This window comes from Meles meles, chromosome 8, assembly GCF_922984935.1.
Source record: "Meles meles chromosome 8, mMelMel3.1 paternal haplotype, whole genome shotgun sequence".
Lineage (NCBI taxonomy): Eukaryota > Metazoa > Chordata > Mammalia > Carnivora > Mustelidae > Meles > Meles meles.
The window spans coordinates 60,172,780-60,194,530 of NC_060073.1; the positions used below are offsets into that span (position 1 = coordinate 60,172,780).

General features: G+C 55.7%; 1 protein-coding gene across 3 annotated transcripts in view; it reads right to left on the bottom strand.

Annotated features, from left to right (window-relative positions):
- The window catches only part of PDE2A (phosphodiesterase 2A), a 91,415-nt gene that overhangs the window by 15,542 nt on the left and 54,122 nt on the right, over nt 1-21,751 (bottom strand). For all 3 annotated transcript variants that reach the window (XM_046015554.1, XM_046015557.1, XM_046015556.1), the window contains 4 exons: nt 16,448-16,537; nt 12,514-12,602; nt 5,520-5,629; nt 4,631-4,686 (listed from right to left, as the gene is read on the bottom strand). In XM_046015554.1, the coding sequence (XP_045871510.1) occupies nt 4,631-4,686; nt 5,520-5,629; nt 12,514-12,602; nt 16,448-16,537 (345 nt within the window). The remainder of the gene's footprint in view (nt 1-4,630; nt 4,687-5,519; nt 5,630-12,513; nt 12,603-16,447; nt 16,538-21,751) is intronic.

A 21,751-nucleotide genomic window follows, 5' to 3' on the forward strand; every position in this document is an offset into this window, starting at 1 on the left:
GTATTGCCTTGCCCATGGTCACACAGCAGAAAGTGGCAGAGTCTGGGAGAGCACCGATCACTCCCTCCCCTAGTCTGCCCATACCTTCCCCCCTCAGGATCCATTCTCGGCCCTTCCATCCCCCATCGTCTATCATCCAACTTCCCCGTGTCAATCATGAGGAATACCCTTAGTGCATCTTCTATACTTTGTGAACACTCTTCCCTGACCCCTGCATGGGCACTTGGTAAGAAAACTGAGGGGTGGGGGGTGGTGGCAGTCTGGGAGCCCACAGCAGGTCCTGCCAGCTAGGCTCCCCCCCTGCGTCACCAGCTTCCTGTGCCTACTCAGGGCTGCTTGCCACCTGCAGGGCTCCCCATGGTGACTGCACTGGGGTCCCTCCTTCATCCTCCCTCCCCACGCAGCAGCCCCCATCCGCCTCTGCTCTAGGTCCCCTGCCTGGAGCAGATGGAGAGGAGGAGCCCAGCAGGTTGTCGGAAAGCTCACAGTCTGGCTGGGGTGGGATGGAGTGGGGGATGCAGTGGGTGGGGTGCAGAACCTCAGACCTGAGGAAGTAGGAGAGGGCAGATGGTGTGGGTGGGAACCTCAGGGTTGTGGGGGCTCCGAGGGGAAGGGCATTATGGAGGCTTCAAGAACTGGCACTGAACTATGGGGAGGACAGGTAGAGCCTGAAGAGAGGGGACACTGCAGCCAGGGGTGTCCTGGCAGGGCTGGCTAAGAGGTGGCATGGGGATGGGAGGAACAGGGCAGGGGTAGGATCCACAGTGCCACAGGGGGAAGAGCCTTGAGTCCAAGGCGAAAGAATTGGACTTTATCTTCACTGTACTGGGGATCCATGGCAGACTCTAGCATCTGTGGACCAGAGATGGTTGTTGCAGCTTAAGTCCTGGACGAAGTGCTACCATCTAGGACTCCTGCAGGACAAGGAGTTGAAAGAGGCTGGGAGCATGGTTGATTTGTGTATGGCTTACACAAACATGTCAGTATTTTACTGTTAGTAGATGGGGGAGGCTATCCTTCTTGTTCCTTCCACCTGGACCCATCTCTCAGGAAAAGGGAAGATTGGGACCCCTCCGGGACTATGCGACAACCAGTTCCTGGGTTGACAACACAGCCTGGTCCCAACACAGAGCTGGGAGACCGAAGGAGAGCTTCAGAAAACTGGAGACAGGGACGATCTCCTGTACCCCTTGGACACTCCACCCCCCAGCCCAGCAGAGGCTCCTGGGCTGCCTCAGCCCATCCCCACCCAGCCTATGTACAAGCCCACACACATTCTCCTGAAAAGCCTCAGCACCCGCCCCTACGCTCACTTTCCCATGGAGATGCTCAGGCGTGTGGGCACACATGGAGTAGAGTCCCAAACTCAAAGGCATCCACACACCCACACCCACAGCATACACACCATCCATATGGACACATTCAGACCCGTACACAGGACACCTGGGTTCACATAGCCAAGAGCCATGCACACGCTCCTGCCCCCGCCATAGGCAAACATACAATCACCAGCACTCATGCATGGCTTTTTGCTCACCCACAGGAACACACAATTGCAGCCTACTCTTGCTAATCAGGGAGTGTGTCTGGGGCCCCGTGGGAACACTCAGTTGTGGGCACTGGGGCTGCAGAGAGGGTTGAAACCCAGCACAGCCCTCAAACCTCTCACCTTCACCAAGTTCAGTGTGGCTAATCGCATGAACACGTCGTCCTCATGTAAGGAGCCAATGTGGCTGGCAGGGCCGGAGGGAAGCATGGGCACAAATCATGCATCCGATGCCAGAGACCAAGGGCCACCCTCTCCAGGGACTTCTCATCCCAGAACTAAGAACAGAGCTAAGGACTCTTTGCACATGAAGAATCTACCGCCCAGGCACCTTGAGCAGCAGATGCCCAGCACTCAGCCACGCAGCCCTGCACCTGGTCGGCACAGTCCTCAGACAGCCCTCCACCCGCAGTGTCTCCATCAGGCACAAATATTCCTTGCCGGGCTCCCTGTTTCCTTGCCAGTATTTGCCATCATTTGCAATTCTATCCCTGTTTGGCTCACTTGTTTGATGTCTGTCTCCCGACACCTCCAGGCTGTATGATCTGCGAAGCCAGAGGTCAGTCACTGCTCTGTTGGCAGCACCTAGCACACCATGCCTGGCAATGCCCGAGAAATGGGTCTCTGACTGATAGATGGGTGGGAGGATGGACGGACAGATGGAAGGATGGATAAATGGATACCAAGAGCAGAGTCTGAGAAAGGAGTGGGGCTTGTTGAGGATGGAGCTGGTGAATCAGCCCTCCCCAAATCTCCACCCTGTGGCATCCCCTTTACCCTTCTGCCCTCTGCCATCAGGATCTGGTTGTAGCTAGGGGGTCGGGGGCAGCCTGTGCCGCCTCTGGAAGCATGTGAGATCCAGGGGGACACAGGACCTAGCAGATGTGTATGCATCGGGGAGAGGGGTGTCCTGGGGAATTGCACTTCTACCTGAGGCACAGGCTTGGAGGAGAGGCAGACTGAATAATTTAAGCACCTTTCAAGAGCTCTTAAAGAAAAAGAAAAAAAGAAAAAGAGCTGCCCGGGGCCTTTGAGGAGGTGGGAAGCTAGTTGTTGGGAACTTTTCCTGGCAGCCAGAGGACCAGGTGACATCTTGCTCAGCACCGTGCACCCCAAGCCTCAGCCTCACCAGGATCACTCTTCTCCCAACCACCCTTCTCCCCACCCTGCCTTGGCTCATGCTGTTTACTCCTAGAATATCCTTTCCCTTCTTCTCTGTCTGTCAACCTCCTACCTATGCCCCAAAGCCCCACTCAAATGCTACCTCCACTATGAGGCACCCCTTGGTGCTCCAGCTTCTGCCACCAGAGCACCTGCCAGCTGCATTTATTTCATTTGGCCAGTGGTCACCTGAAGCTGACCACTTCTAGAAGTCGTCTAGAAGACCGCTTCTAGAAGGTGCAAATGGGTCTCACTCCGCTCTCTGCCCCAGCACCCAGCCTGGATGCCCAGAGCAGGGGTTTCTAGGGTATACTGAATGTGAGTAAGGCTGGCCGCCTCCCCTTCCGCAGCCTACAACACACATATACACACAGGCCTTTCTTCCCGCAGGTGAAGGCAGAAACCTGGACTCTGGGTCCAACCTGAGCCAAGCTGAGCTGCAGTCATGGCAGCCATCCTCTTCCCAGCAAGATGAACAAACTCCGAACGTCCTCCTCTTCCTGGAGTGGCTTCCCTTCTGACCTCGCCCTCACTAGACCGCCACAGGAAATTCTTCTGGCACCCTCAGACTTTTCTCCCTCAACAGAGGTGGGCCACCGAGTTACCCCCTCCCACCGCCCACTTCTGCACGTTGCCCCCAGCCCTGAGCCTCTTCCAAGCCACCGGCTCTGGCACAGATTGGGACCAAAAGAGGGAGGGAAGCCGCGCTGAGAAGGAACTCTGTGCCAACAGCAGATCCGTCCCCTGCGGGAACAGAAGCTGGGGGTGGGGGAGCAGCTTGTGGGAGAAACCGAGGGGCCGGCGGCTCCCTCAGTCAGGCAGATGGGGCGCCGAGGAGACCAAGCCAAGCACTCCTTCCTTCCTCTCCTCATCCCCCCCTTCCCGCGGCCGGCCCCCACTCCCACTGCCCTCCCCCGCCAGCAGCTCCGGAAAGGTCAGGCGCCTCAGAAACCTTTAATTCCGTTTTAATGAGCTCGGGAGGAGTCCCACAGGACCCCCTCTTCATCTGTCCGCGCCCCCAGGTCTGAGCCTTATTGGGGCTGTGGCTGCCTCGGTGAAGCCGGTCCCCCAATAATGGCCATTGGGGGGCGCCAACCCTCGGTTCCTAGGACAGGAGGATTTGATTTATGGGAGAAGAGCCTGAAAGAGTGGCTGAACCAGCCCCGCTAGGCTCAGCCAAGCTCCGCTGGTGGAGCAGAAAGCTGGTGAGCTCCGCTAAGGGGCAGCAGAGGGCAGGGGGAGTCTGGGTTCGGGTTCCCTGCCGGACTGCCCACCTTCCCACTACCCCGGGCTCCCCCCATTCACAGCCCCGCCCCGCCAGGCAGCGCATCCCCCCTTTGCTGTTGAAGCCCCTTCCCCTCCATCACCCCCTCCAGGAAGCCCGCCCATCGTCGCCAGCATCAGAGGTGGGGCTGGATGCTTTCCCAGGCAGCCCCTCCCAGTGGGCCCCCTCGTGCTCCTGAGCTCCAGCCACCGGAATCTGACGGGCCTTCTCATACTGGCTCTTTTTGTCGGCAACATATCCATCCACCCTTCCTCAGTGTCTGTCAGGCCTTCTGTGGACACAGCCCCCTGCCCCAACCCAGCAGGGAGGATGCCAAAGAGGAAGCAAGGTCAGGGTTGCACAGATAGCTCCAATTGGGCAGAGAAGTACAAGAGAGGCTTGTACATATCTCTGAATGTTGCTGACAGGGCCGATGATTTCGTCCTGCCCATTCAAGGTAGGACAGAGAGCTGGGGTGTGGGAAAAGCCCAGACTCCTCCCAGATCCCCATTTCCCCCACTCCAGTCCAGCTTGCTGCTCTACATACATACACACACACACACACACACACACACACACACACACACACCCAGAGAGGCTCCATCCCCTGTTCCTCCCTTGTTCCTCTCTCCCCCAATCCCACCCCACACTGTTCTTACCAAGATGACGGCTGCCACAGCCCCAGCCTCCTTGTCCACGAGCGGCATGACCAGCACTGAGGGGGAGAGGGCAATGAGGTGGTCCTGCAGGGCCAATGAGGCTCAGAGATACAGAGCCAAGCCCCAGGGAGGGAGACAAAGACACAGACAGAGAGGCTGGCACAGAGACACAGAGACACCCAGAGAGACAGGGGGTCCTGAGGCAGCAACAGAAAAACCACAGCAATGTCCCCTGCATGGAAGGAAGCCCCCTCACTTCACAACTCTTCTGTGAGCCCCACCCCCCAGCAACCCTGAGAGGGCAGGAAGCAGGTAAGGCTGAGCACCCCTATTTTACAGATTGGGAAACTGAGGTACAGAAAGGGGAAGTGACTTGCCCAAGATCACACAGCAAGTCAGGTCTCCTGACTCCCAGTCTTGTGCACTTTCCACATCGAGACAGAGGACAGAGACCTAGAGAGACTGAGACACGAGGCAGAGAGACATGGCGGACAGGAGGCGTGGAGAGGAAGAGAAAGAAAAACAGAGACAGTGACAGAGAGAGCATGACAACAACGCAGCCCATCAAGCAATAGACACAAGCACATGATCACTGCGGCCACTGGCCACTGAGCCCTAGTGTGTGGCAGGCCCTTAACATGCGTTATCTCATTTGCTCCTCCTCAAAACACCCCCTCAAGGCAGGTTCTCTCATCCCCATTTTACATATCAGGAAATTGAGCCTCAGAGAGGTTAGTAGCACAACAGAGAGAATTAGATGGAGGAACTGCTGGAGACACAGAGCAAGAGAAAGAAGGAGACAAAGATGAAGACAGGGCTAGAAGACAGACGTGATCTGGGGAGCAGGACCACAGTCCCTCCCTGCCGCTGCCCAGGTCCCGGCCCTTACCTTGGGTGTCAGGAGCCAGTGGAGCCATCAGCCTGGCCAACGGCTTCCCGGGCAGGTCTGTGGGACCCAGTCCGCTGCAGCCCAGCCGCTTCCGGGAGACCACAGCCTCTCTGAAAAGGACACCCTCCCAGCTCTCAGTCCCCGGATCAAAAAGGAGCAGGCCCCAACCAGAGGACACAAAGCCGGCTCGACCCTGCACATCTGCAAGGATCTAGACAATCTGACCTGCTGTAGGGTGGACACGAGGAGGACACAAATAAAAGAGATGGGAACGCTGACCCGCCACATAGAGGGGCAGGCAGCCACAGTCTGGCCTCTGGCGCCCCTTGCTGGAACCCTGGGGCCCAGCACAGTTCCCCCAGAGCAAGTCAAGCAAGGGCTCAGAGCTAGGCTACCTAGCTCTGAAATCCTGTTGTGGCTACGACTTGACCTTGGGCAAGTGATCTACCTCTCTGAGCCTCCCAGGGAGAAAGAGTATGGAGGAGAGTAGAATCCTAACCATCTCTACCCTCAGAAAGCCCTTCTATACACCTGAAACTAGTGTAACACTGTGTGTCAATGATACTTCAATTAAAAGAAAAAAGAAAAAGAAAACATTCTACAGCAACTTGCGGTGCTAAGCACAGGAGGACTCCAGGGATAGTTGTCATGATTAAATTTTATACTACATTCCCCATGTGCCATGCACAGTCCAAACAACGTGTCTGGTTTAACTTGGAATTCCCAGAAATCCCATGAATTCAATATTATCATCATTTCCATTTTCAGGTGGAGGTTGAGAACATATCCAAGGTCTCGGGGCTAATAAGTGATAGAGTCGGGATTTGAACCCAGGCACTTGGCACCAGAGCACATACTCCTAACTAATGTGCTCGAACCTTCCTAAAGACCTGAGGGGGGTGAACTTCCAAAGGGATTGGCATGAATGGGCGTAGGTGTGATGGAGGGGTGGGGAGGGGAGGTCGTGTAGGAAGAATGAGCTTCTATCTGCGCTCGCCACACATACTACCCTTCCTCTGGCCTCTAGCTCTTCCTGCTTAATTAAGTGCCTGATTTTTCACCAACTGTCCCTCCCCGATGATTAAATGTCCTGGGTTCCTCATCCCTCATGCTGCCTCCACTTAATTGTGTTTGTAGGAACTGCCTGACCTAAAGAGAAGAGAAGCCTGGGGGGGCTGGGACGCCAGTGTGGGCATCCGGGGTCACTAAGGGGAGCCAAGCAAAGGCCAGATGAGGATAAGAGAGGCGGGGTGGCCTCCAAGTCTCCCGATCAGGTTGAGGCCTCTAGAGAAATCAAAGGCAAAGAGGTTGCACCTCTTGGTAAAGGTCATGCAGCATTCTGAGCTGGATCCATTCACTCCTGGCCTCCTGTAGATTCAGAATCTACAAGAACTAGTGGTGTCTCCTACCTTCCAGCCCTCACACCCTGGACCATGAGGCTCCTGGAGAGCTAGGCTCCAGCTCTGCTCTGTCCAGCTGGGAATAGGGAATGGGAATCTAGGGTGGCAGGAGAGCAATGTAGCCATGTTTCCTGATGACTCAATTGCTGAAGACTGGGGCTTCCTGGAGGCAGGGGCTTGCCTCCATGACCCTCAGCCAAACCCCCTCTTACTTAGCCCACCCAGCCACTTGGCCTCCTGCAGTATGGTTATTGGGCAACCACAAGATGTGCTGGTCCTTATGTTGCTGGTCTGTAAACCAAGGGGCTACATCCCCCTGACACCTCACTCCCCCTTTCCCAACCCCCCGCCCAGACCAGAAGCTGCCTTTGCCTCGTGCCCCCCCCACCACCACCCCGGGAGCCTGACGAAAGAGTCCATCCTCCGCCTTTCTTCTGCACAAAACTCTCTCTTCTGTGCTCATGGCCTCCTGACTCCAGGTCCCACTCTCATGAGCTCCAGACCCCGGTACCCAGAGGCCTCCTGGAAGCCTGTCCTGGATGTCCCTGATGTCGTCAAAGGCACCCAGTCCCAATCTGAACTTGTTCTCTCCACTACATAAAGAGGCACAACCACCCACCGGGTCTGTTGTAAGCTTGTCCACAAACTGTCCCAGCTACCTCCCTCTTCCTCACCTCCCCCATCCAATGAGTGAATCACCTTCCATGCATCTCACAACTGTCCTGCATGGCGTTAGTGTCAGAGAAGGCTTCCTGGAGGAGGCAATGCTGAGTTGGGTCCTAAAGAACATGCAGAGGTTTTCAAGGCAGACAGGAAGGGATGTGCAAGCAGGGGGACCTGCATGTGTCGAGGCTCAGAGGAGGGAAAGAACGTTTGGCTGCTCGATGGCCCAACTGCAAGAAATTTAGTGTGGCTAGACAGCAGGGAGCAAGCCTGGACAGGGTCCCGAGGAGCTGGGCATGATCCTGAGGGCAGTGGGAGCCCCAGGATAGACTTGAGTAGTGGAAGGTGAAGGTCATGTTTGCTTTCAGCCTAATCAGTTTAGCTGCTGGATAAAACTCTCACTGGACAGGGAGAATCTGGGAGACTGGAAACGTCCTGGCAGTGAGGGCATCTAGTCTCAGTGGTCCCTGGACAGCAGAGGAGAGGCGAGGCTGGGGCAGATCAACCTTGACTGAGCCCAGATCTCTCCCGGAGCACTGGGGCCTCTGAGGAGCCTAAACCCAGAGGAGTCCCCTCACCTTGGCACCTTGCTCTGCAATCTGTCCTCCCCAGCCTGGCCACATCCCACAGTCCCAGGCAGGTCTGTGCTGGGCCATGCTCACCCCAGCCCGCACCCATGCAAGCCCTTCCTGGAACTGCTGTCCTCCTAGAGGTTTTAAAGATACCCATGAACTAGAAGGCAAAGGGAAATGCCCAGGCTGAGTCTCCTCAAACCAGGTGGGGGTGAGGGCTTTGTCTATACTCACACCCCAGTGGTTCCTCCTTCACCTTAGGGGCCCTCCCCCACCCTGCCTCCTCTCCCCTGCTGACTCCTCTGTCCTCCTACCCAGCTGCCAGGCTGATGGTGAGGGGTGAGGGGACTCCACGCCCGGGGGCCAGCTGTCCAGGTTGAAGGCTAATGACTCAGGTCTGGTGCCTGGGTGGTCATGGCTGCCCCAGTTATGATAAAGACAGATGGGCACAGAGTGGGGAGAGGAACGGGCGTGGACTTTATGACAGTTCCATCCCTTTAACAATTATTTGTTTAGTGGCAAGAGTAGAGAAAAAAGCTCTCCGTTGGGAGGGTCAATGGCCTGGAAAGAGCTGAGTGCCCAGGCCCCCTCCCACTCCTCTGAGCCCCGTCTTTGGTGAGGCCCCATCACCTTTACTGAGCACCCCACCCCCACCCCCCCCACCTCCGCGGGCCTCAACCTCACTCTGAATTTTCATCTCTCTTAGAGATAAATTATGATTCAGGCCAGGACCTGGACCCTCTCCTCTTCCTCTCCCTCTCCCAGAATGTGAGACTCCAGAGACAGGGACAGACTATTCCATGTGTCCCTTGACACAAATCAGAGGAACACAGATTCTGCAGTGAAAGAGGACCAGGTCAGCTCTGAGGAAGAAATTTCTCAAGACTGGGCCCTGGGACCCCCAAATGGTAGCAGAGGGAGACAAGCAGCTGGGCTCTTGTGAGCGGGGGTGTCCCCGTGGCAGCTGAAAAGCCCCAGACTTTGCTGCAACCAGCAGCGGGTAATGAGAGGCTTGAAGATGGCAGGAGACACAATAAGAGGAGGAAGGCAGCAGGGCGGGGGACTGAAATAGGCTGGGAGATTGAAGGGGCACCAACATGAGGGCGACGAAGTGTTCCCAGAAGGCCCTTCTGCAGGCAGTCTTCCAGGAGGCCCTCCCCTCCAGCCCCTAGAATTCAGAGCTGGACCAGCCTCACACTGCAGTGTTCCATCTTGCTGTCTCCCAGGAGTCCCCAGAGGCCCAGAGAAATTATTGGCCTAGGGTGGTGGCAGTGGGGTCTCAGCCACACCCTCTTGGATCCCAGGTCTCCCGGACTCCCAGCCCACGGTTCTTCTTGTGGAAAGACCCATCCCTGAGGGAGGCCACCATGGCGGGAACACCTTTTCTGGAAACTGGAGCTTCCTCAGTGACGGGGGCAATATGGAGCAGGCCTCCTAGAGCGCCTCCTGCTGGCCAAGAGAAATCAGGGACGTGTGGCTGGTTGAGATGGAGCCGTCCTGGGAAGGACTTTGCTGAGAAGAGGGCCTGAGGCAGCACGAGGGGGTAGGGAACCCAAACCACATTGTCGGGATGAAACTGGGGACCTGTGAGCCCACGGTGGAGCACAATGGCACGAGGGGTCTTCCCATTCCCCCTGGACTATCTCCCCTGTTGTCCTCACACCACACGGAGCCTGTCCTCTTCCTCCCCAAGCCTTATCTGTCTTTATGACCCACCTCTATTCACACCTGCTGCTGTTTCCCAGCCCTGCCAGCCCTCCAGGGTTTCCTGGAGTGGTGCCCCCTCCACTGGGCACAGCCAGAGTCTCGGGCCCCACCTTTGGATGAAGCAGCTGCCCAGTCTCCCACTGGGGCCAGAATCTCAGGGGTCACCACTGGAAGGACCCTGCACCCAGCCTCACCTATTTTATAGAAAAAGACTGAAGCCAGAAGGGAAGTAAAATTTTTCTCACCCTGATGAGTAAATTGGGGCTTGGGGTGGAGGGCAATCAGCAACCACTGAGCTCAGACTTGTGCCAAGCACTGGGCAGAGCACTGGGTATCCAGGATCTCATCTCTTCAAAAGACAGGTGCTTGGAAGTGACACAGGGAGTCAGGGAGGGGGCCGGGCTAGACTCCAGGCCCATCTGACTCCCATTTCGGTGCTCTTCCCTCTTCCACATACCTAGCTAGGTCTTAGCCCCGGCCTTGGAGGTGGACTCAGTACCAGATGTGGGGTTGGGGGTGTGGCAAAGCACAGATTTCAGGAGAGAAGACTGACGTAAACCTTTACCCCTAATCCTTGCTGGCCTGAATGAGTTTTGAACTCTGTGTCCCCTCGGATGCGGGCTGCCTCCCTCCCCTTGCCCCTTGCTAGCCTCTTCCTGGGATTTCTGAGCCCAGTCTCCGAGCAGGCGCTCACCTCCCCATCTCCACTGAACTCTGGGCTAATTGCATTGTAATACTCACTTTTAATTCCTTCCACCACCACTCTCCCTGCTCCACTGTGCCCCCCTTATCTTTTCCAAAAGCTTTACTGAATCTGAAGGTAGTGGGCGATGGTTGGGGGATCCTGAGAGGCGCAGAAGATCTGAGAGCTCTCCAAGATGCCTGGACCGCAGACTCCCACCCCACCCCTCCTCACAGCAGAAAGACTCTGGGGAGCTTTCTTGGGCTCGGAAGGGAGGGCAGACCCAGCAGGATGCAGCCCTCCTGACTTCTGGGCCCTTGGTCCTGCGTCCCTCTCCCAGGAAGGCCTTCCCCGGCCACTGGAAGGAGCCCTGCTGGGTGGAGCAAGATCATATACAAAGCAACGTTCTTAGTAGTAGGGCTGCTGGCTCCGAGAAGGAAAGGGAGTATTATAAGCATTCTTCTTCCTTAAGATTCCGAAGACCTGCCAGCCCTATCCTGCCATCTTATAGATGGGACAGTAGAAGTCAGAGAGTGGCATGGCACAGTGCTTGAGGGAAGGAGCTGTCAGGAGAGGAAGAGGAGAGGGTCACCCCCCACCCATCCCCTAGAGGAACAAAATGGGAGAACAGGATGTGAGAAGGCTCTGGCTTGTTGGAGAGGCACCAGCCTGTCCAAGGGGGAAGGTCTGGAGAGAGAGGCCAGTGTCCTGGAATCCAGGGTCCAAAGTGCCAGCAGGGGCCTCAAGACCACCAGCATCCCCAGGACCAGGGTCTCCAGCAGCCCTAAATAGCAATTCTTTCCATGACCTCCGTGAAAGGAGGTCTTGCCATGTGCCTTGCTGGCTTCAGCTACTACCTGAAAAAGCCATATTCCTGGAGGCCTTGGCTTGTTGGAAAAGCCCTCCCCACCGGGGAGTAGAGTGCTGCCTTCTAGTAACACCCCACTGTGCCCACTCAGCCTTCAGTGCTTACGACCTGGTGCTCCCTGGGCCCACAATGGCCCTGCGGTACTGAGAAGGCAGTGACCATGTCCTCTTCGGCCTGACCTCTTCTGGACCAGCACTCCTGCCTGTCAACACTGTCTCATCTGATGAGCTCCACTTCTCCTGACTGTCCCCTGAATGGCCAGGAGCCAGGAGACTGTGTCCCAGGCCTGGCTCTATCGCACACCAGGTACGTGGCCTGGGACACATCTCGTGGTAGAAGATAAGGAGGCTGAATTCAATTTAGGCTCAGAAGTATCAGGGGACCATAGCACACCAGGCATCCCAAAATGTGCCTAAGGTCAGGGATTCCAACATTCCATCCTGACAAAAACAAAACCAGATGCTTAGCATTTCTAATAGATGCCTTTTAAGGGCTTCACTTGTGTTAAACTCATTTGATCCTTGCAACAACCCTACGAGGTAAGTAACTATCATTTTTGGCAGTTACAAACAAGAACCCTGAGGCCCAGAGAGGTTGAGTACCTTGCCCTAGGTTATACAGCTAGTAAAAGGGAAGTGGGATTTGAACCCAGGCACTGGGGCTCAGAACCCACAGTGGGACACCTGTCTCTGATCTCCCTGCTTGCGGACACCGGGTTGATACCATGTGTTCCTACAAGTCCCAGCATTCTGGGATTTGGTGAGGACCTCCCAGGCAGTTCTCAGAGCCTGCTGGGGATCTAATGATAAACTCTAGCCCCGACCTTCCAAGAAGCTGTAGCAATTCCAAGGAGCTCTCTAGGTTTCTAGAAGAAAACCTACCACTGGGTACTTTCCTGTGCTGTCCACTACCGCAACACAGGACGAGAAAAGACATTGTTTCTCTCCTCTATGGGGAGTTAGTGACGCAGCCAAGGAACCCCAGCTGGCAGGGAAGCTGAGGTCAAGGGCAGATGGGGAAGTCAGACCAGATGACTTTGGCAGGTCCCCCAGGCCTGAGATCCTTGACTGTAGGAGAGGCAGCAGGGTACAGAATAGCTCACCGGACTTTCCCCTCCTGGGGCAACTCATGAGGGGGGTCTTCACACACCAGCCGGGACTCCCCATCCAGCATGTAGGTGTAGACAGTCTCCTAGGACAGAAGGCACTCGTGAGATCCTACAGAGAGCCCTCCCAGCTGCTCTGTCCCAGGGCTGATGCATATCTGGGTGACAAGGTCACTGATCCTCTGGCAGTGGGCTCAGGCATCTGTTTGTTTTCACTCCCCAGGTGAGGTCTAACTTGAAGCCAGGGTGGAAGATCTCCTGTAAGCACCCTTTCTTCCTGGAGGGGTTCTGGGAAGGCAGTGGCCCATGACCCTGCTGGCTTTCCTTGTCTATCACCCCAAATCCGAAGTGCTGGGGGGAGAATCTAAAGGGCCGAAGGTGCAGACAAATCCCACCCACCCCCCACCCCAAGAGATTTCCCTGCTGTGACTCCAGTCTCAGCGAACCATAACAGAGTGGTCAACAGAGTGGTCCATCCAGGGCTGTATGGCAGGAGGGGCTTAGAATGCCCTGGAAGCTTCCCCCATGACCTCAGACCTCAAAGACACAAACAATTCTATGAGAAACCACACACTGTGACTCAAGCCAGAAGGACTTCCTAGAAGAGGTGACCTTAAACTGAACTGCTAGGAAAATTAGACATATTTGGGGAAAGGGTGAGGCATAGAAGAATGGCTTTTGGGCCTGGGCCAAGTCGTAGATATGTGGTAAAGAGCACAGAGTATTTATGGAACTGGCAGTAGAGGTAGGGGGCACAGGAGATAGCCTTGGGGTCAGCAGGGTCTAGAAACAGAGCTGGGGGGAGGCTGCTGTGAGCCCTGAAAGATAGGAGCAGGTGTGTCTTTTGGAATGATGTTTCCCTAGAGTGAGATCAAAGTTCTATTCGAAGCTTGTCAAGTCTTCAACTTGTCAATGTGCCTTTCCCAGGGCCCAGAGCTGTCTTGGCCTCAGTTCTGGGCCATGTCTTGGCAGAAGCAGTTGCCCTCAGTGACCCATGGGTGAAAAGCCACATCCCCTCCAAGCAGGACCGGCTACCCGAGGGTTCCACACCCAACTCAGCACAGCCTCAGTGAGCATCCCAAGGCCCCGCACTCTGAGTGCAGAGGGAGACACAGAGGCCAGGGTTGCCCAGCGGATGCCCTGCCCCAGCTGGGGGCCCCTGTATGCCCAGCTAAGTGTCTTGAGGGACGACACTGTTTTCTTGGGAGGGGAAGGGAGTGCTCTCCTCTCTGCTGATGCTATCAGGGAGGGCTTCTGGAGGAGGTGACCCTGGAGCTGGGTGTTGAAGGCCCCCGGCAGTAAGTGTGGCAGTAAGTGTGGAATCCAGTCGAAGCCATTGCCCTTCCACCACTGTGAGAGTCCACAATCTTGCCAGCCACTTTGGGGGGTCTTTGGCTGCCCCCACCCTCCCAGCCCCATGAGTTGTTTCAGTCCTACTTCCAGAGAACCCGAGCCAGTACATCAGTGGTGTAGGCTGGAGATGACAGGGCCCGGGACGAGTGTGAGGGGCAGGCACTGGCCAGGCCTGGAGGCCCCCTGTCCCCCAGGGGAAGGGTTGGGGCAGGGAGCTCAGGGATGGAGAAATCAGTGCGAGGGAGGCCTCTTTCTCATCTGTATCCTGCTTCCGTCTGCTCCTCTAGTCGTTGCAGCAGCCTGGGAGGGGCCTGAGGGATCCAGCCCAAAGAGGTTAGGAGACACCCCAGCCCCAGCACCCAGGGTCACACGGAGAGCCTGGCCCTGACAGAGAGAGAGGTGGCTACCCTGGGGGTGAGGAGGCAGGGAGGACAGATCCTCCTCGCTTCCGGATGTCCCTCTGCCTCCCACCCCCTCACTCCCAGCCCTCTGGGTTAAAATTAGCTGAGTGTATTGGAGAGAAGGAGGGAACCATCGCAGACACATCAGCACCATCTGCATTCGGGGCTGCCTGCCACAATGGGTGCTGATGAGAGGGCCAGGTGCGGTGGCTCTCCTCCGAGGGGGAGTATGGAGACCCCTCCCCCAGTGTCCCCCCTCCCCCCACACCCCTCCCCACCCCATGGGGAGTAGAGATGTCTTCACATCCCTCTCTTCGCTGGGAGCAGAGCAGGTCTCCCATCTCCCCCGACTCCCTGGGGACCCAGCCAGACCCCTTCCATCTCCCCACCCCCTCCATTCCCTGGGAGCAGAGCAGATGCTCTCCTCTCCCCTCCCTTCTTAGGGGGCAGACACTCTCATCTCCTCACCCCTCCCTAAGGGCAGAGTGGACTCTTCCCATCAACCCTCCCCTGACTCCCTGGGGGCAGACCAGACCCTCTAATTCTCTGGGGGCAGAGAAGACCTCCCACCTCCCCTCATCCCCTGTGGGTAGTTGAGACCTCTCATCTACCTCTCATCTACCCCTCCCCGGGGGCAGATCACACTTCCCATGTCCCCACCCCTCCAGCAGGGGTGGGGGAAGTGGGTGGGGGGAGGAGGGACGCCTCCAGGAGAGGGGGTGTGCTGAGACCCTTCCTGCAGTTAAACCACAGCTCCCCAAAGTTGGGGTCCTTTAGCTCATACAGGTCTCTTGGACGAGCTAAGGTAGACATGTCCCACTGTCCCAGGAAGCTAATGGCCTGGACCAAAGCTAACTTCTAAGCCCCCAGCTCTGGGGATACAATTAATCCAGTGCTGGGCATCTGTCCTGGCACAACAACCAAGCACCCTGCCTGTGGAGACCTAACTTAGCACCTTCTCCTTACCCCTCCCAGGGCAGCCTCCATGGCCACAGAGGGGCCCAGGACAGCTTTGCAGATGCTGACCTGCTAGCCTCCCCACCCCCTCCTTTCCAGATGTTTCTCCATCCCAGGCCAGATGTTGCCTCAGTCCTATCCTTCTCTGGGAGGATTTATTTTGGGGCGCCAACACACCACCCACTTCCTACCAATTTCACGCTCAATAAAACTCACTCATTAGCCCTCCTCCTGGGCTCTGAACTTCTAGAAGGTTTGAGAAGCCAGAGCTGAGGAGAGAGAATGGGGATGCTTAGGTGCCAAGCCCCATTTGTCCCTGTCGTGCTGTGTGACCTTGGGTGAGTCACCCCCAACTCGCCGGGCATCTGGAGGTTCATTAATCAAGCAGATTCAGATATGGTGGACTTGCAAGGGTGGGGGTGGGGAGTGGCGGGGTGAGGGGTGTCACATTTTGGCAGAGGCTGCCCTTGGCTGGGTCTAGAGTAGGGAAGAGGAAACTCCAGGCTCTGGGGACCAGTTGAGGTGTCTCCTCCTCCAGGAAGACTTCCATGCTCCTTTGGCAGGTTCAGACCGCCCCCCTCACGAGGAACACAGTCCCCTCAGCAAGGCACTCTGGGCCCAGACAACCAAGTGGGCCGGGTGAGCATGGGCCTAAGCAGCTGCCCTCCATCTACCCTCAATCTACAACCGTCTGTGGTGTTGGGATAGGTCAAAGAGAAGCCTAAAGGTTTCTAGAGGTCATCTTGTCTAGCCTCCTATCTCTGGGCAGGACACTTCACCACTCACAGACTCATTCAATAAAGCTGTGCCTCTCACTCTAGCAACTCCTGGAGTTGGCATCAAGGAAGTTCTCCGGCATGTCTACCCTCAACCTCTTCTGCTACATATCCCAATGCCCAGCTGACTCCACTGTGTTCTCGCTATTATCCCAGGGGAATCCTTTCCATTATTCGAGACACAATCTTCCCAATTAAGCTCTAAGTTCCCTTCTGCCCCTGACATTTCAGAATTCCTACGCAAGTTCATTCTCTGGTACTTAGCTTCAGACCTTCTCTTTCAGGACACCCTCTTGGAACACTTACTCAAAACCTTCACTTCCATAGCAGAAGCCCTGAGTACAGGGCCCCTGCTTCTTCCTTCCTTCTCAAATTTATGTGAGGTACAGCAAGGAGCTGGGCAAGGGTTTGGGGGCTGGGGGAAATGTGGGCCAAGGCACCTACCACTTTGGGGAGCACAGCCGAGAGGGCCTCCTTGACAGCCCGCCGGAAGCCCGCTATGTGGATGACGGAGCCCAGGCTCAGCAAAGCATCCTGGAAGAGAGGAAAGGGCAGTGAGGGCTTTTTCCAGGCAGGCCAGGGCAGCCCCAATGGCCCAGACAGCTAGGAGCACAAACTCCCCACTTAAACCAGAGTCCAAAGCTCTCAGACACTTGAATCCCAGGATCTTAAAATCTCAGAATCCAACAAGTCTTATGGTCCTAGTGTATCCAGGTCCACTCTTCTTAGTAACGGGGGAAAGGGGCTCAGAAAAGGGTCAGGGGCTTAGCAAAGTACTCACAGTACATTAAAAGTTCAAGTCTAGATTCACCCCCAGACCTCTTGTCCTTTAGCCAAGGACAATTCTAGCATAGTAAGGAAAGCATAACCTTCCATATTAAAACAAAGCAAAATAAGCAACCAAACACCCCCCAATCTGAATCCTGGGTTGGGAGTAGCAACAGTCCAGGCGATGAGCCCACAGGTGGGAGAAACACAGTTGGGCCAGCCCCTGGCAGGATAGAGGAGGAAGGAGAAGCCAGCCTTGACAGCCTCACAGCCTTCCCATCCCAGGAACAGTCCTGTCCTTGGAGAGCCGGAACAGAGACCAAAAAGGTCCATGCTTCTCTATTAACTTTGCTGAGCCGCAGGGATCAAAAAGAAAGGTAATGGAACAGGGGATCCAGGGCCAAGGCAGGCTCATGACTCATACCATCCACTCAGCCATGCCCTCCCTACTAGCCCTTGAAGTTCTTTTCTGTGGATGGCCGGGTCTGTGTTCAAAAAGCAAAATGATTAACCGTAGGAGGAAGGAGACATGGCTTGACCCCATTCATATAAAAATGTTATGAGGTTGAGGGTCTTAGTGAATCACAAGCTCCGCATGAACCCATAGTATATGTGTGGCCGGTAATAATTAAAATGCTGGAACTGCAGGCCATATTAATAAAGATCTGTAAACCCGAATAGGGAAGATGACCATTCCCCCACTTCTGCAGGTGGATTAGATCATCTCCAGTGCACTTCATCTCAAGTAAGGACAAGATGAGACTCATTCACAGGTGACCCACGTAAGGAGGGAACGAGAAACCAAGGCCTGCATGTGGCTGAGACTGGAGGATCTGGGGGTGCCCAGCCTACTGCAGAGCAGACCCATGGGTCTCCGTCTTTGACTCCAATCTCTCAGGCTCTCCCGAGCAGCAGGACATGACTCTATGGCCCCAGGGATGGGCTGGAGACCCACAGGTCTGAAGGAGGCTGGCCTCAGCCTAGTGAGAAGAAGGACCTTTTTCCTAGGCAGAGCCACACCACACAGAAAGAGGCCACCAGGAGAGAGAGAGGAGGTGAGCTGCCTGTCCCTAAGGGTGGGCAAGAATTGACTCAGGGCCCATTTTTCAGAGGCCACTGAGAGGAGTCCTGTGCTGGGGTCCAGGAGAAGCCTGGGGTCCAGACTTCAGCTACAGCATTTGGCCATGTGTCTTCTTGGCTTCAGTCTTCCCCCTCATCCCCGTTGCCACCGAGTCCTGGGTTCCCAGGAGTGGGCAGCTGCAGTGGACTTTCTCCCCGAATGCTCACTTCCCACTGCTCTCCCCACACCCCAGGCACCCACCAGCCCCTCCTGCTGCTCAAGGATGAAGACACATTTTGGTCACAGAGATAGGTCTCTGCCCTTGGGCATCAGAAGCTGCTGGTTCTGAACATTAGAATCCCCCCACTGGGTTAATTGTCCTTTAACCCTTAGGCATTCCTGATCACACTTCACACGTGCTCAGCACCCTATGCGTGAGGCCACACAGCCACAGACCTTCACTTCTCCAAAGAAGCGCCCAGCACACCCAAGCCACCCTCCAGGCACGCACAGAGGTTCACGCAGGGGCAGCCACTTCCTTCTGGCTTTGAGACACAGTGAGAGAAGGAACACAAGCAGGGGGAGAGGGAGAAAGAGAAGCAGGCCTCCACTGAGCTTTATCCCAGGACCCCAGGATCACGACCTGAGCCAAAGGCAGACGCTAAAAGACTGAGCCACCCAGGTGCCCCTCTGTGACTTTTCAGACTTAAGGGCAGGACGAAGGTGGGGACAGGGGGACAGCTGTGCGGACAACATACAGGTAGGCTACAGTGGCCTTTTGAGGTCAATTCTGCAGACTAAAAGTGGGGAGAAAGAACTCATGTCCCAAATAATCCCAAAATTAAGTCTGCCAACCCAGGGTCCTCAAGCTGCGGCTCCCAGGACGGGGCCTCCTCAGAAGGTGGTGCTGGTTTCAGCCTGTTCCTGCCTGGAGGCGGGGCTGGGGGGTAGACAAGCAGAGTCCTGGGGCTCTTGGCCTCTGGTGGAGTCTGATGTGTGTACATTGTGGAAGTTGGAGAAGAGCAGCCAAGGTGATGGAGTGAGCTCTGGTGCGGGGCCGGAGGTGGGGGTGGGGAGGCTTGGGACAGCTTAGTCTCCTCATTTGACAGATGAGGAGACCAAGATATAAGAGGAGCAATGTCCCATTTATGGTCAGCGGAGTCAGGCAGAGCTGGTTCGCAGCCCAGGTCTCCGCCTCTCCAGCCCTGGTTCTGCCTCCAGCTGGGCACCTGGCCCCCAGCTCCCTCCCCAGGGCCTTAGAGAGGATAGTCTGTCCTTTGTTCCCATTGGTGGGCTCCTCTACCTGCCCTTTACTTGGATTGGGGGCTGCCTTGGCCTGTCCTTTACTGGAATTGGTGGGTGCCTGTCTGGCCTTTCTTCAGATTGGTCAGCTTTCTGTGACTTTTCAGACTAAGGGCAGGATAAAGGTGGGGACAGGGGGACAGGAAAGGAAACTCGAGGAGAGTCCAGGCGGTGGCAGAAAGGGGCTTCACAGCCTTGGCCAGAGCTAGCTAGAAGCAGACATGGCCATGAAGCCTGAGGCTCCCTGCCCGGCATCCTTCTGTCCATCTCCCTCCTGGCCTGGCCCTGCCCCGCCTGACCCAGGAGTAGGGGTGTGGGGTGCAGGAATAGCCACTGGGAAGACCATTCTCATACCTGCCTCTCAGGGGACTTCAAGCCCTGAATCTTCCCCAGACCTCAAAGCAACTTCACCTCCACTGCATCAGCTCAGGAATGGAAACAGCTCTGATCCCAAAGCCCAGGAAAATCGGTGGGAGCAGCTGAGAACGCGCATGCCTCCGTCCAACATACATGCCACACCCTCACACAAACGTGGCCGCATACAGATAGAAACACAACCCTATGTACAACACACACACGCAAATACATACTTAGACATGAGTGCACGTGCGCACACACACATGAGCGCGCAGAGCGGCCCAGGCTCAGAGAGGGGTGAAGGAGGTCACATTTCCTGCCCTTTCAGTTTTTTTGGAACAAACCTCAGTATAAATATCAACATAACCACCAGGCAATTTCCCAGACCTCAGGGGAGAATGTGTGGTGTGTAGAAAAGAGCGGCAAGGGGCGCCTGGGTGGCTCAGTGGGTTAAAGCCTCTGCCTTCAGCTCAGGTCATGATCTCAGGGTCCTGGGATCAAGCCCCTCATCTGGCTCTCTGCTCAGCAGGGTGCCTGCTTCCTCCTCTCTCTCTCTGCCTGCCTCTCAGCCTACTTGTGATCTCTAATAAATAAATAAAATCTTAAAAATATATATTAAAAAAATAAAAATTAAATTGAAAAAAAAAGAAAGAAAAGAGCGGCAATTTCCAGGACTGTCCCAGACTGATGACAGAAACTGTGACCTTAGCAGGCCCCTTTCCTCTTCTGGGTCTCAGTTTGCTCATTAGTAAAAATGGGTCCTTCCAGCTCAGCAACAGATAGTTGTAGAGTTTTGTGGTTGAATTCAGTGAGAATGGCTAGCTGGCTGGTGACTTCCTGCTTTCTCTGGCTCCCTACCCACAGCTCTGTGGTTGGAGAGAGGGCCAGGCAGCACCGAAGACACTGCCGCCCCCCTGCCCCTCAACACTGGGCTTTCTCTCCAGGTACCAAGAAAGGGGAGTCTGTTAGGAGTCAGGGCTCTTCTGGGGCCAGTCCTGTGGCTAGATCAGCATTTCTGCACTTGTTGAGGTAGGAGGGGAGGGTCTAGCCTAAATTACTTCTAACTCCTTCCTAATGCCTAGGATCATATGAAGCCAGAGACCTTGGCCTTAGTTGTTCTGCTGCTTCCTGTGCAGGGACTAATGCAGGGACCATCTTGAAGGTCAGGGTCACTGTCACAAGCTGCCCTCCTATCTTATCTTCATGAGGCTCTGTGTCTTTTCCCACCTCTTTAAACCCTCCTATTGCTCTCCCCACTGCCTGGGGCCTAGAGCCCACCCCTCTCTTTCTGGAAGGAAGCCTCATCATGCCTCTTGGTGGCCTAGAAGTAGGTAATAATATCAAACCCAATGGTCAAGTCCCCCCCAAGACTCAAGCTGTATTACAGGGACGGCCATACAGACTGAGTTATCCAGCTCTACGTGTGCTAGTTCTCCTGTGTGGCCTGGGGGCCTCTCTGTGGGCCTTGGTATCCCCTTCTCTGAAGCATGGGCAACGTTCAAGATCTTCAGGGTGTTGGAGCCCCTCTCTGCCTCCTCCCTTCCCTCCTGACTGTGTGTCTCTCTTAGGCCCTGTCTCTTCCAGCCTCTCTAAGTGGATCTCTCTTCTCTCCATGCCTCCCATCTCTGTCACAGGCTGCTCTCCTGTCATGTCTCCATGAGTTTCAAAGTCATTTCCCACCCCAAATCCTCTCTCCTCTCACTGGCTTCTCTCCCATTTCTCTCCTGCACACTCCAGCCCCCACCCACTCCTATCTCTCCTGTCCACTCCTCTCCCAAACCTCCAGGCCAGTCCCCTTGAGAACTTGGGGAGAAGGCACCTGACCCGAGATGGATACCCACAGAATGGGGGAAACCCAGGAGGACAGCCATGTTGGAAGAAATCGGGGGTGCCAGGGCAGATGCCATCTACACTCTTTTGCTTCCCGCCCCCTGTTTTGGTGATCAATATATAGTCTCTTATCTTCCTGGAGAATGGGGGCCCTTCTAGGGCAAAGGAGAACTTATCCATTTCTGTGCCCAGGACTAACAGGCTGAGCTGCTGTGTCAGGGTGACTAACAGAACTCCTGAAGGCTCAGAGCATGGAAGCCCCACTTTTGGTGGGGCCTCAGACCGTGGCCTGAACTCCCATACTCCAACCTTCCTCTGTGACTTCGCACAGCCCTCACAGCACGGCCAGCCCTGTAGAGAGTCAAGAGTCAATAAAGAAGAACAAGAGGCAGGCCCTCCTCCCTCCCTCGCTCCCACCCATGCCTGTCACC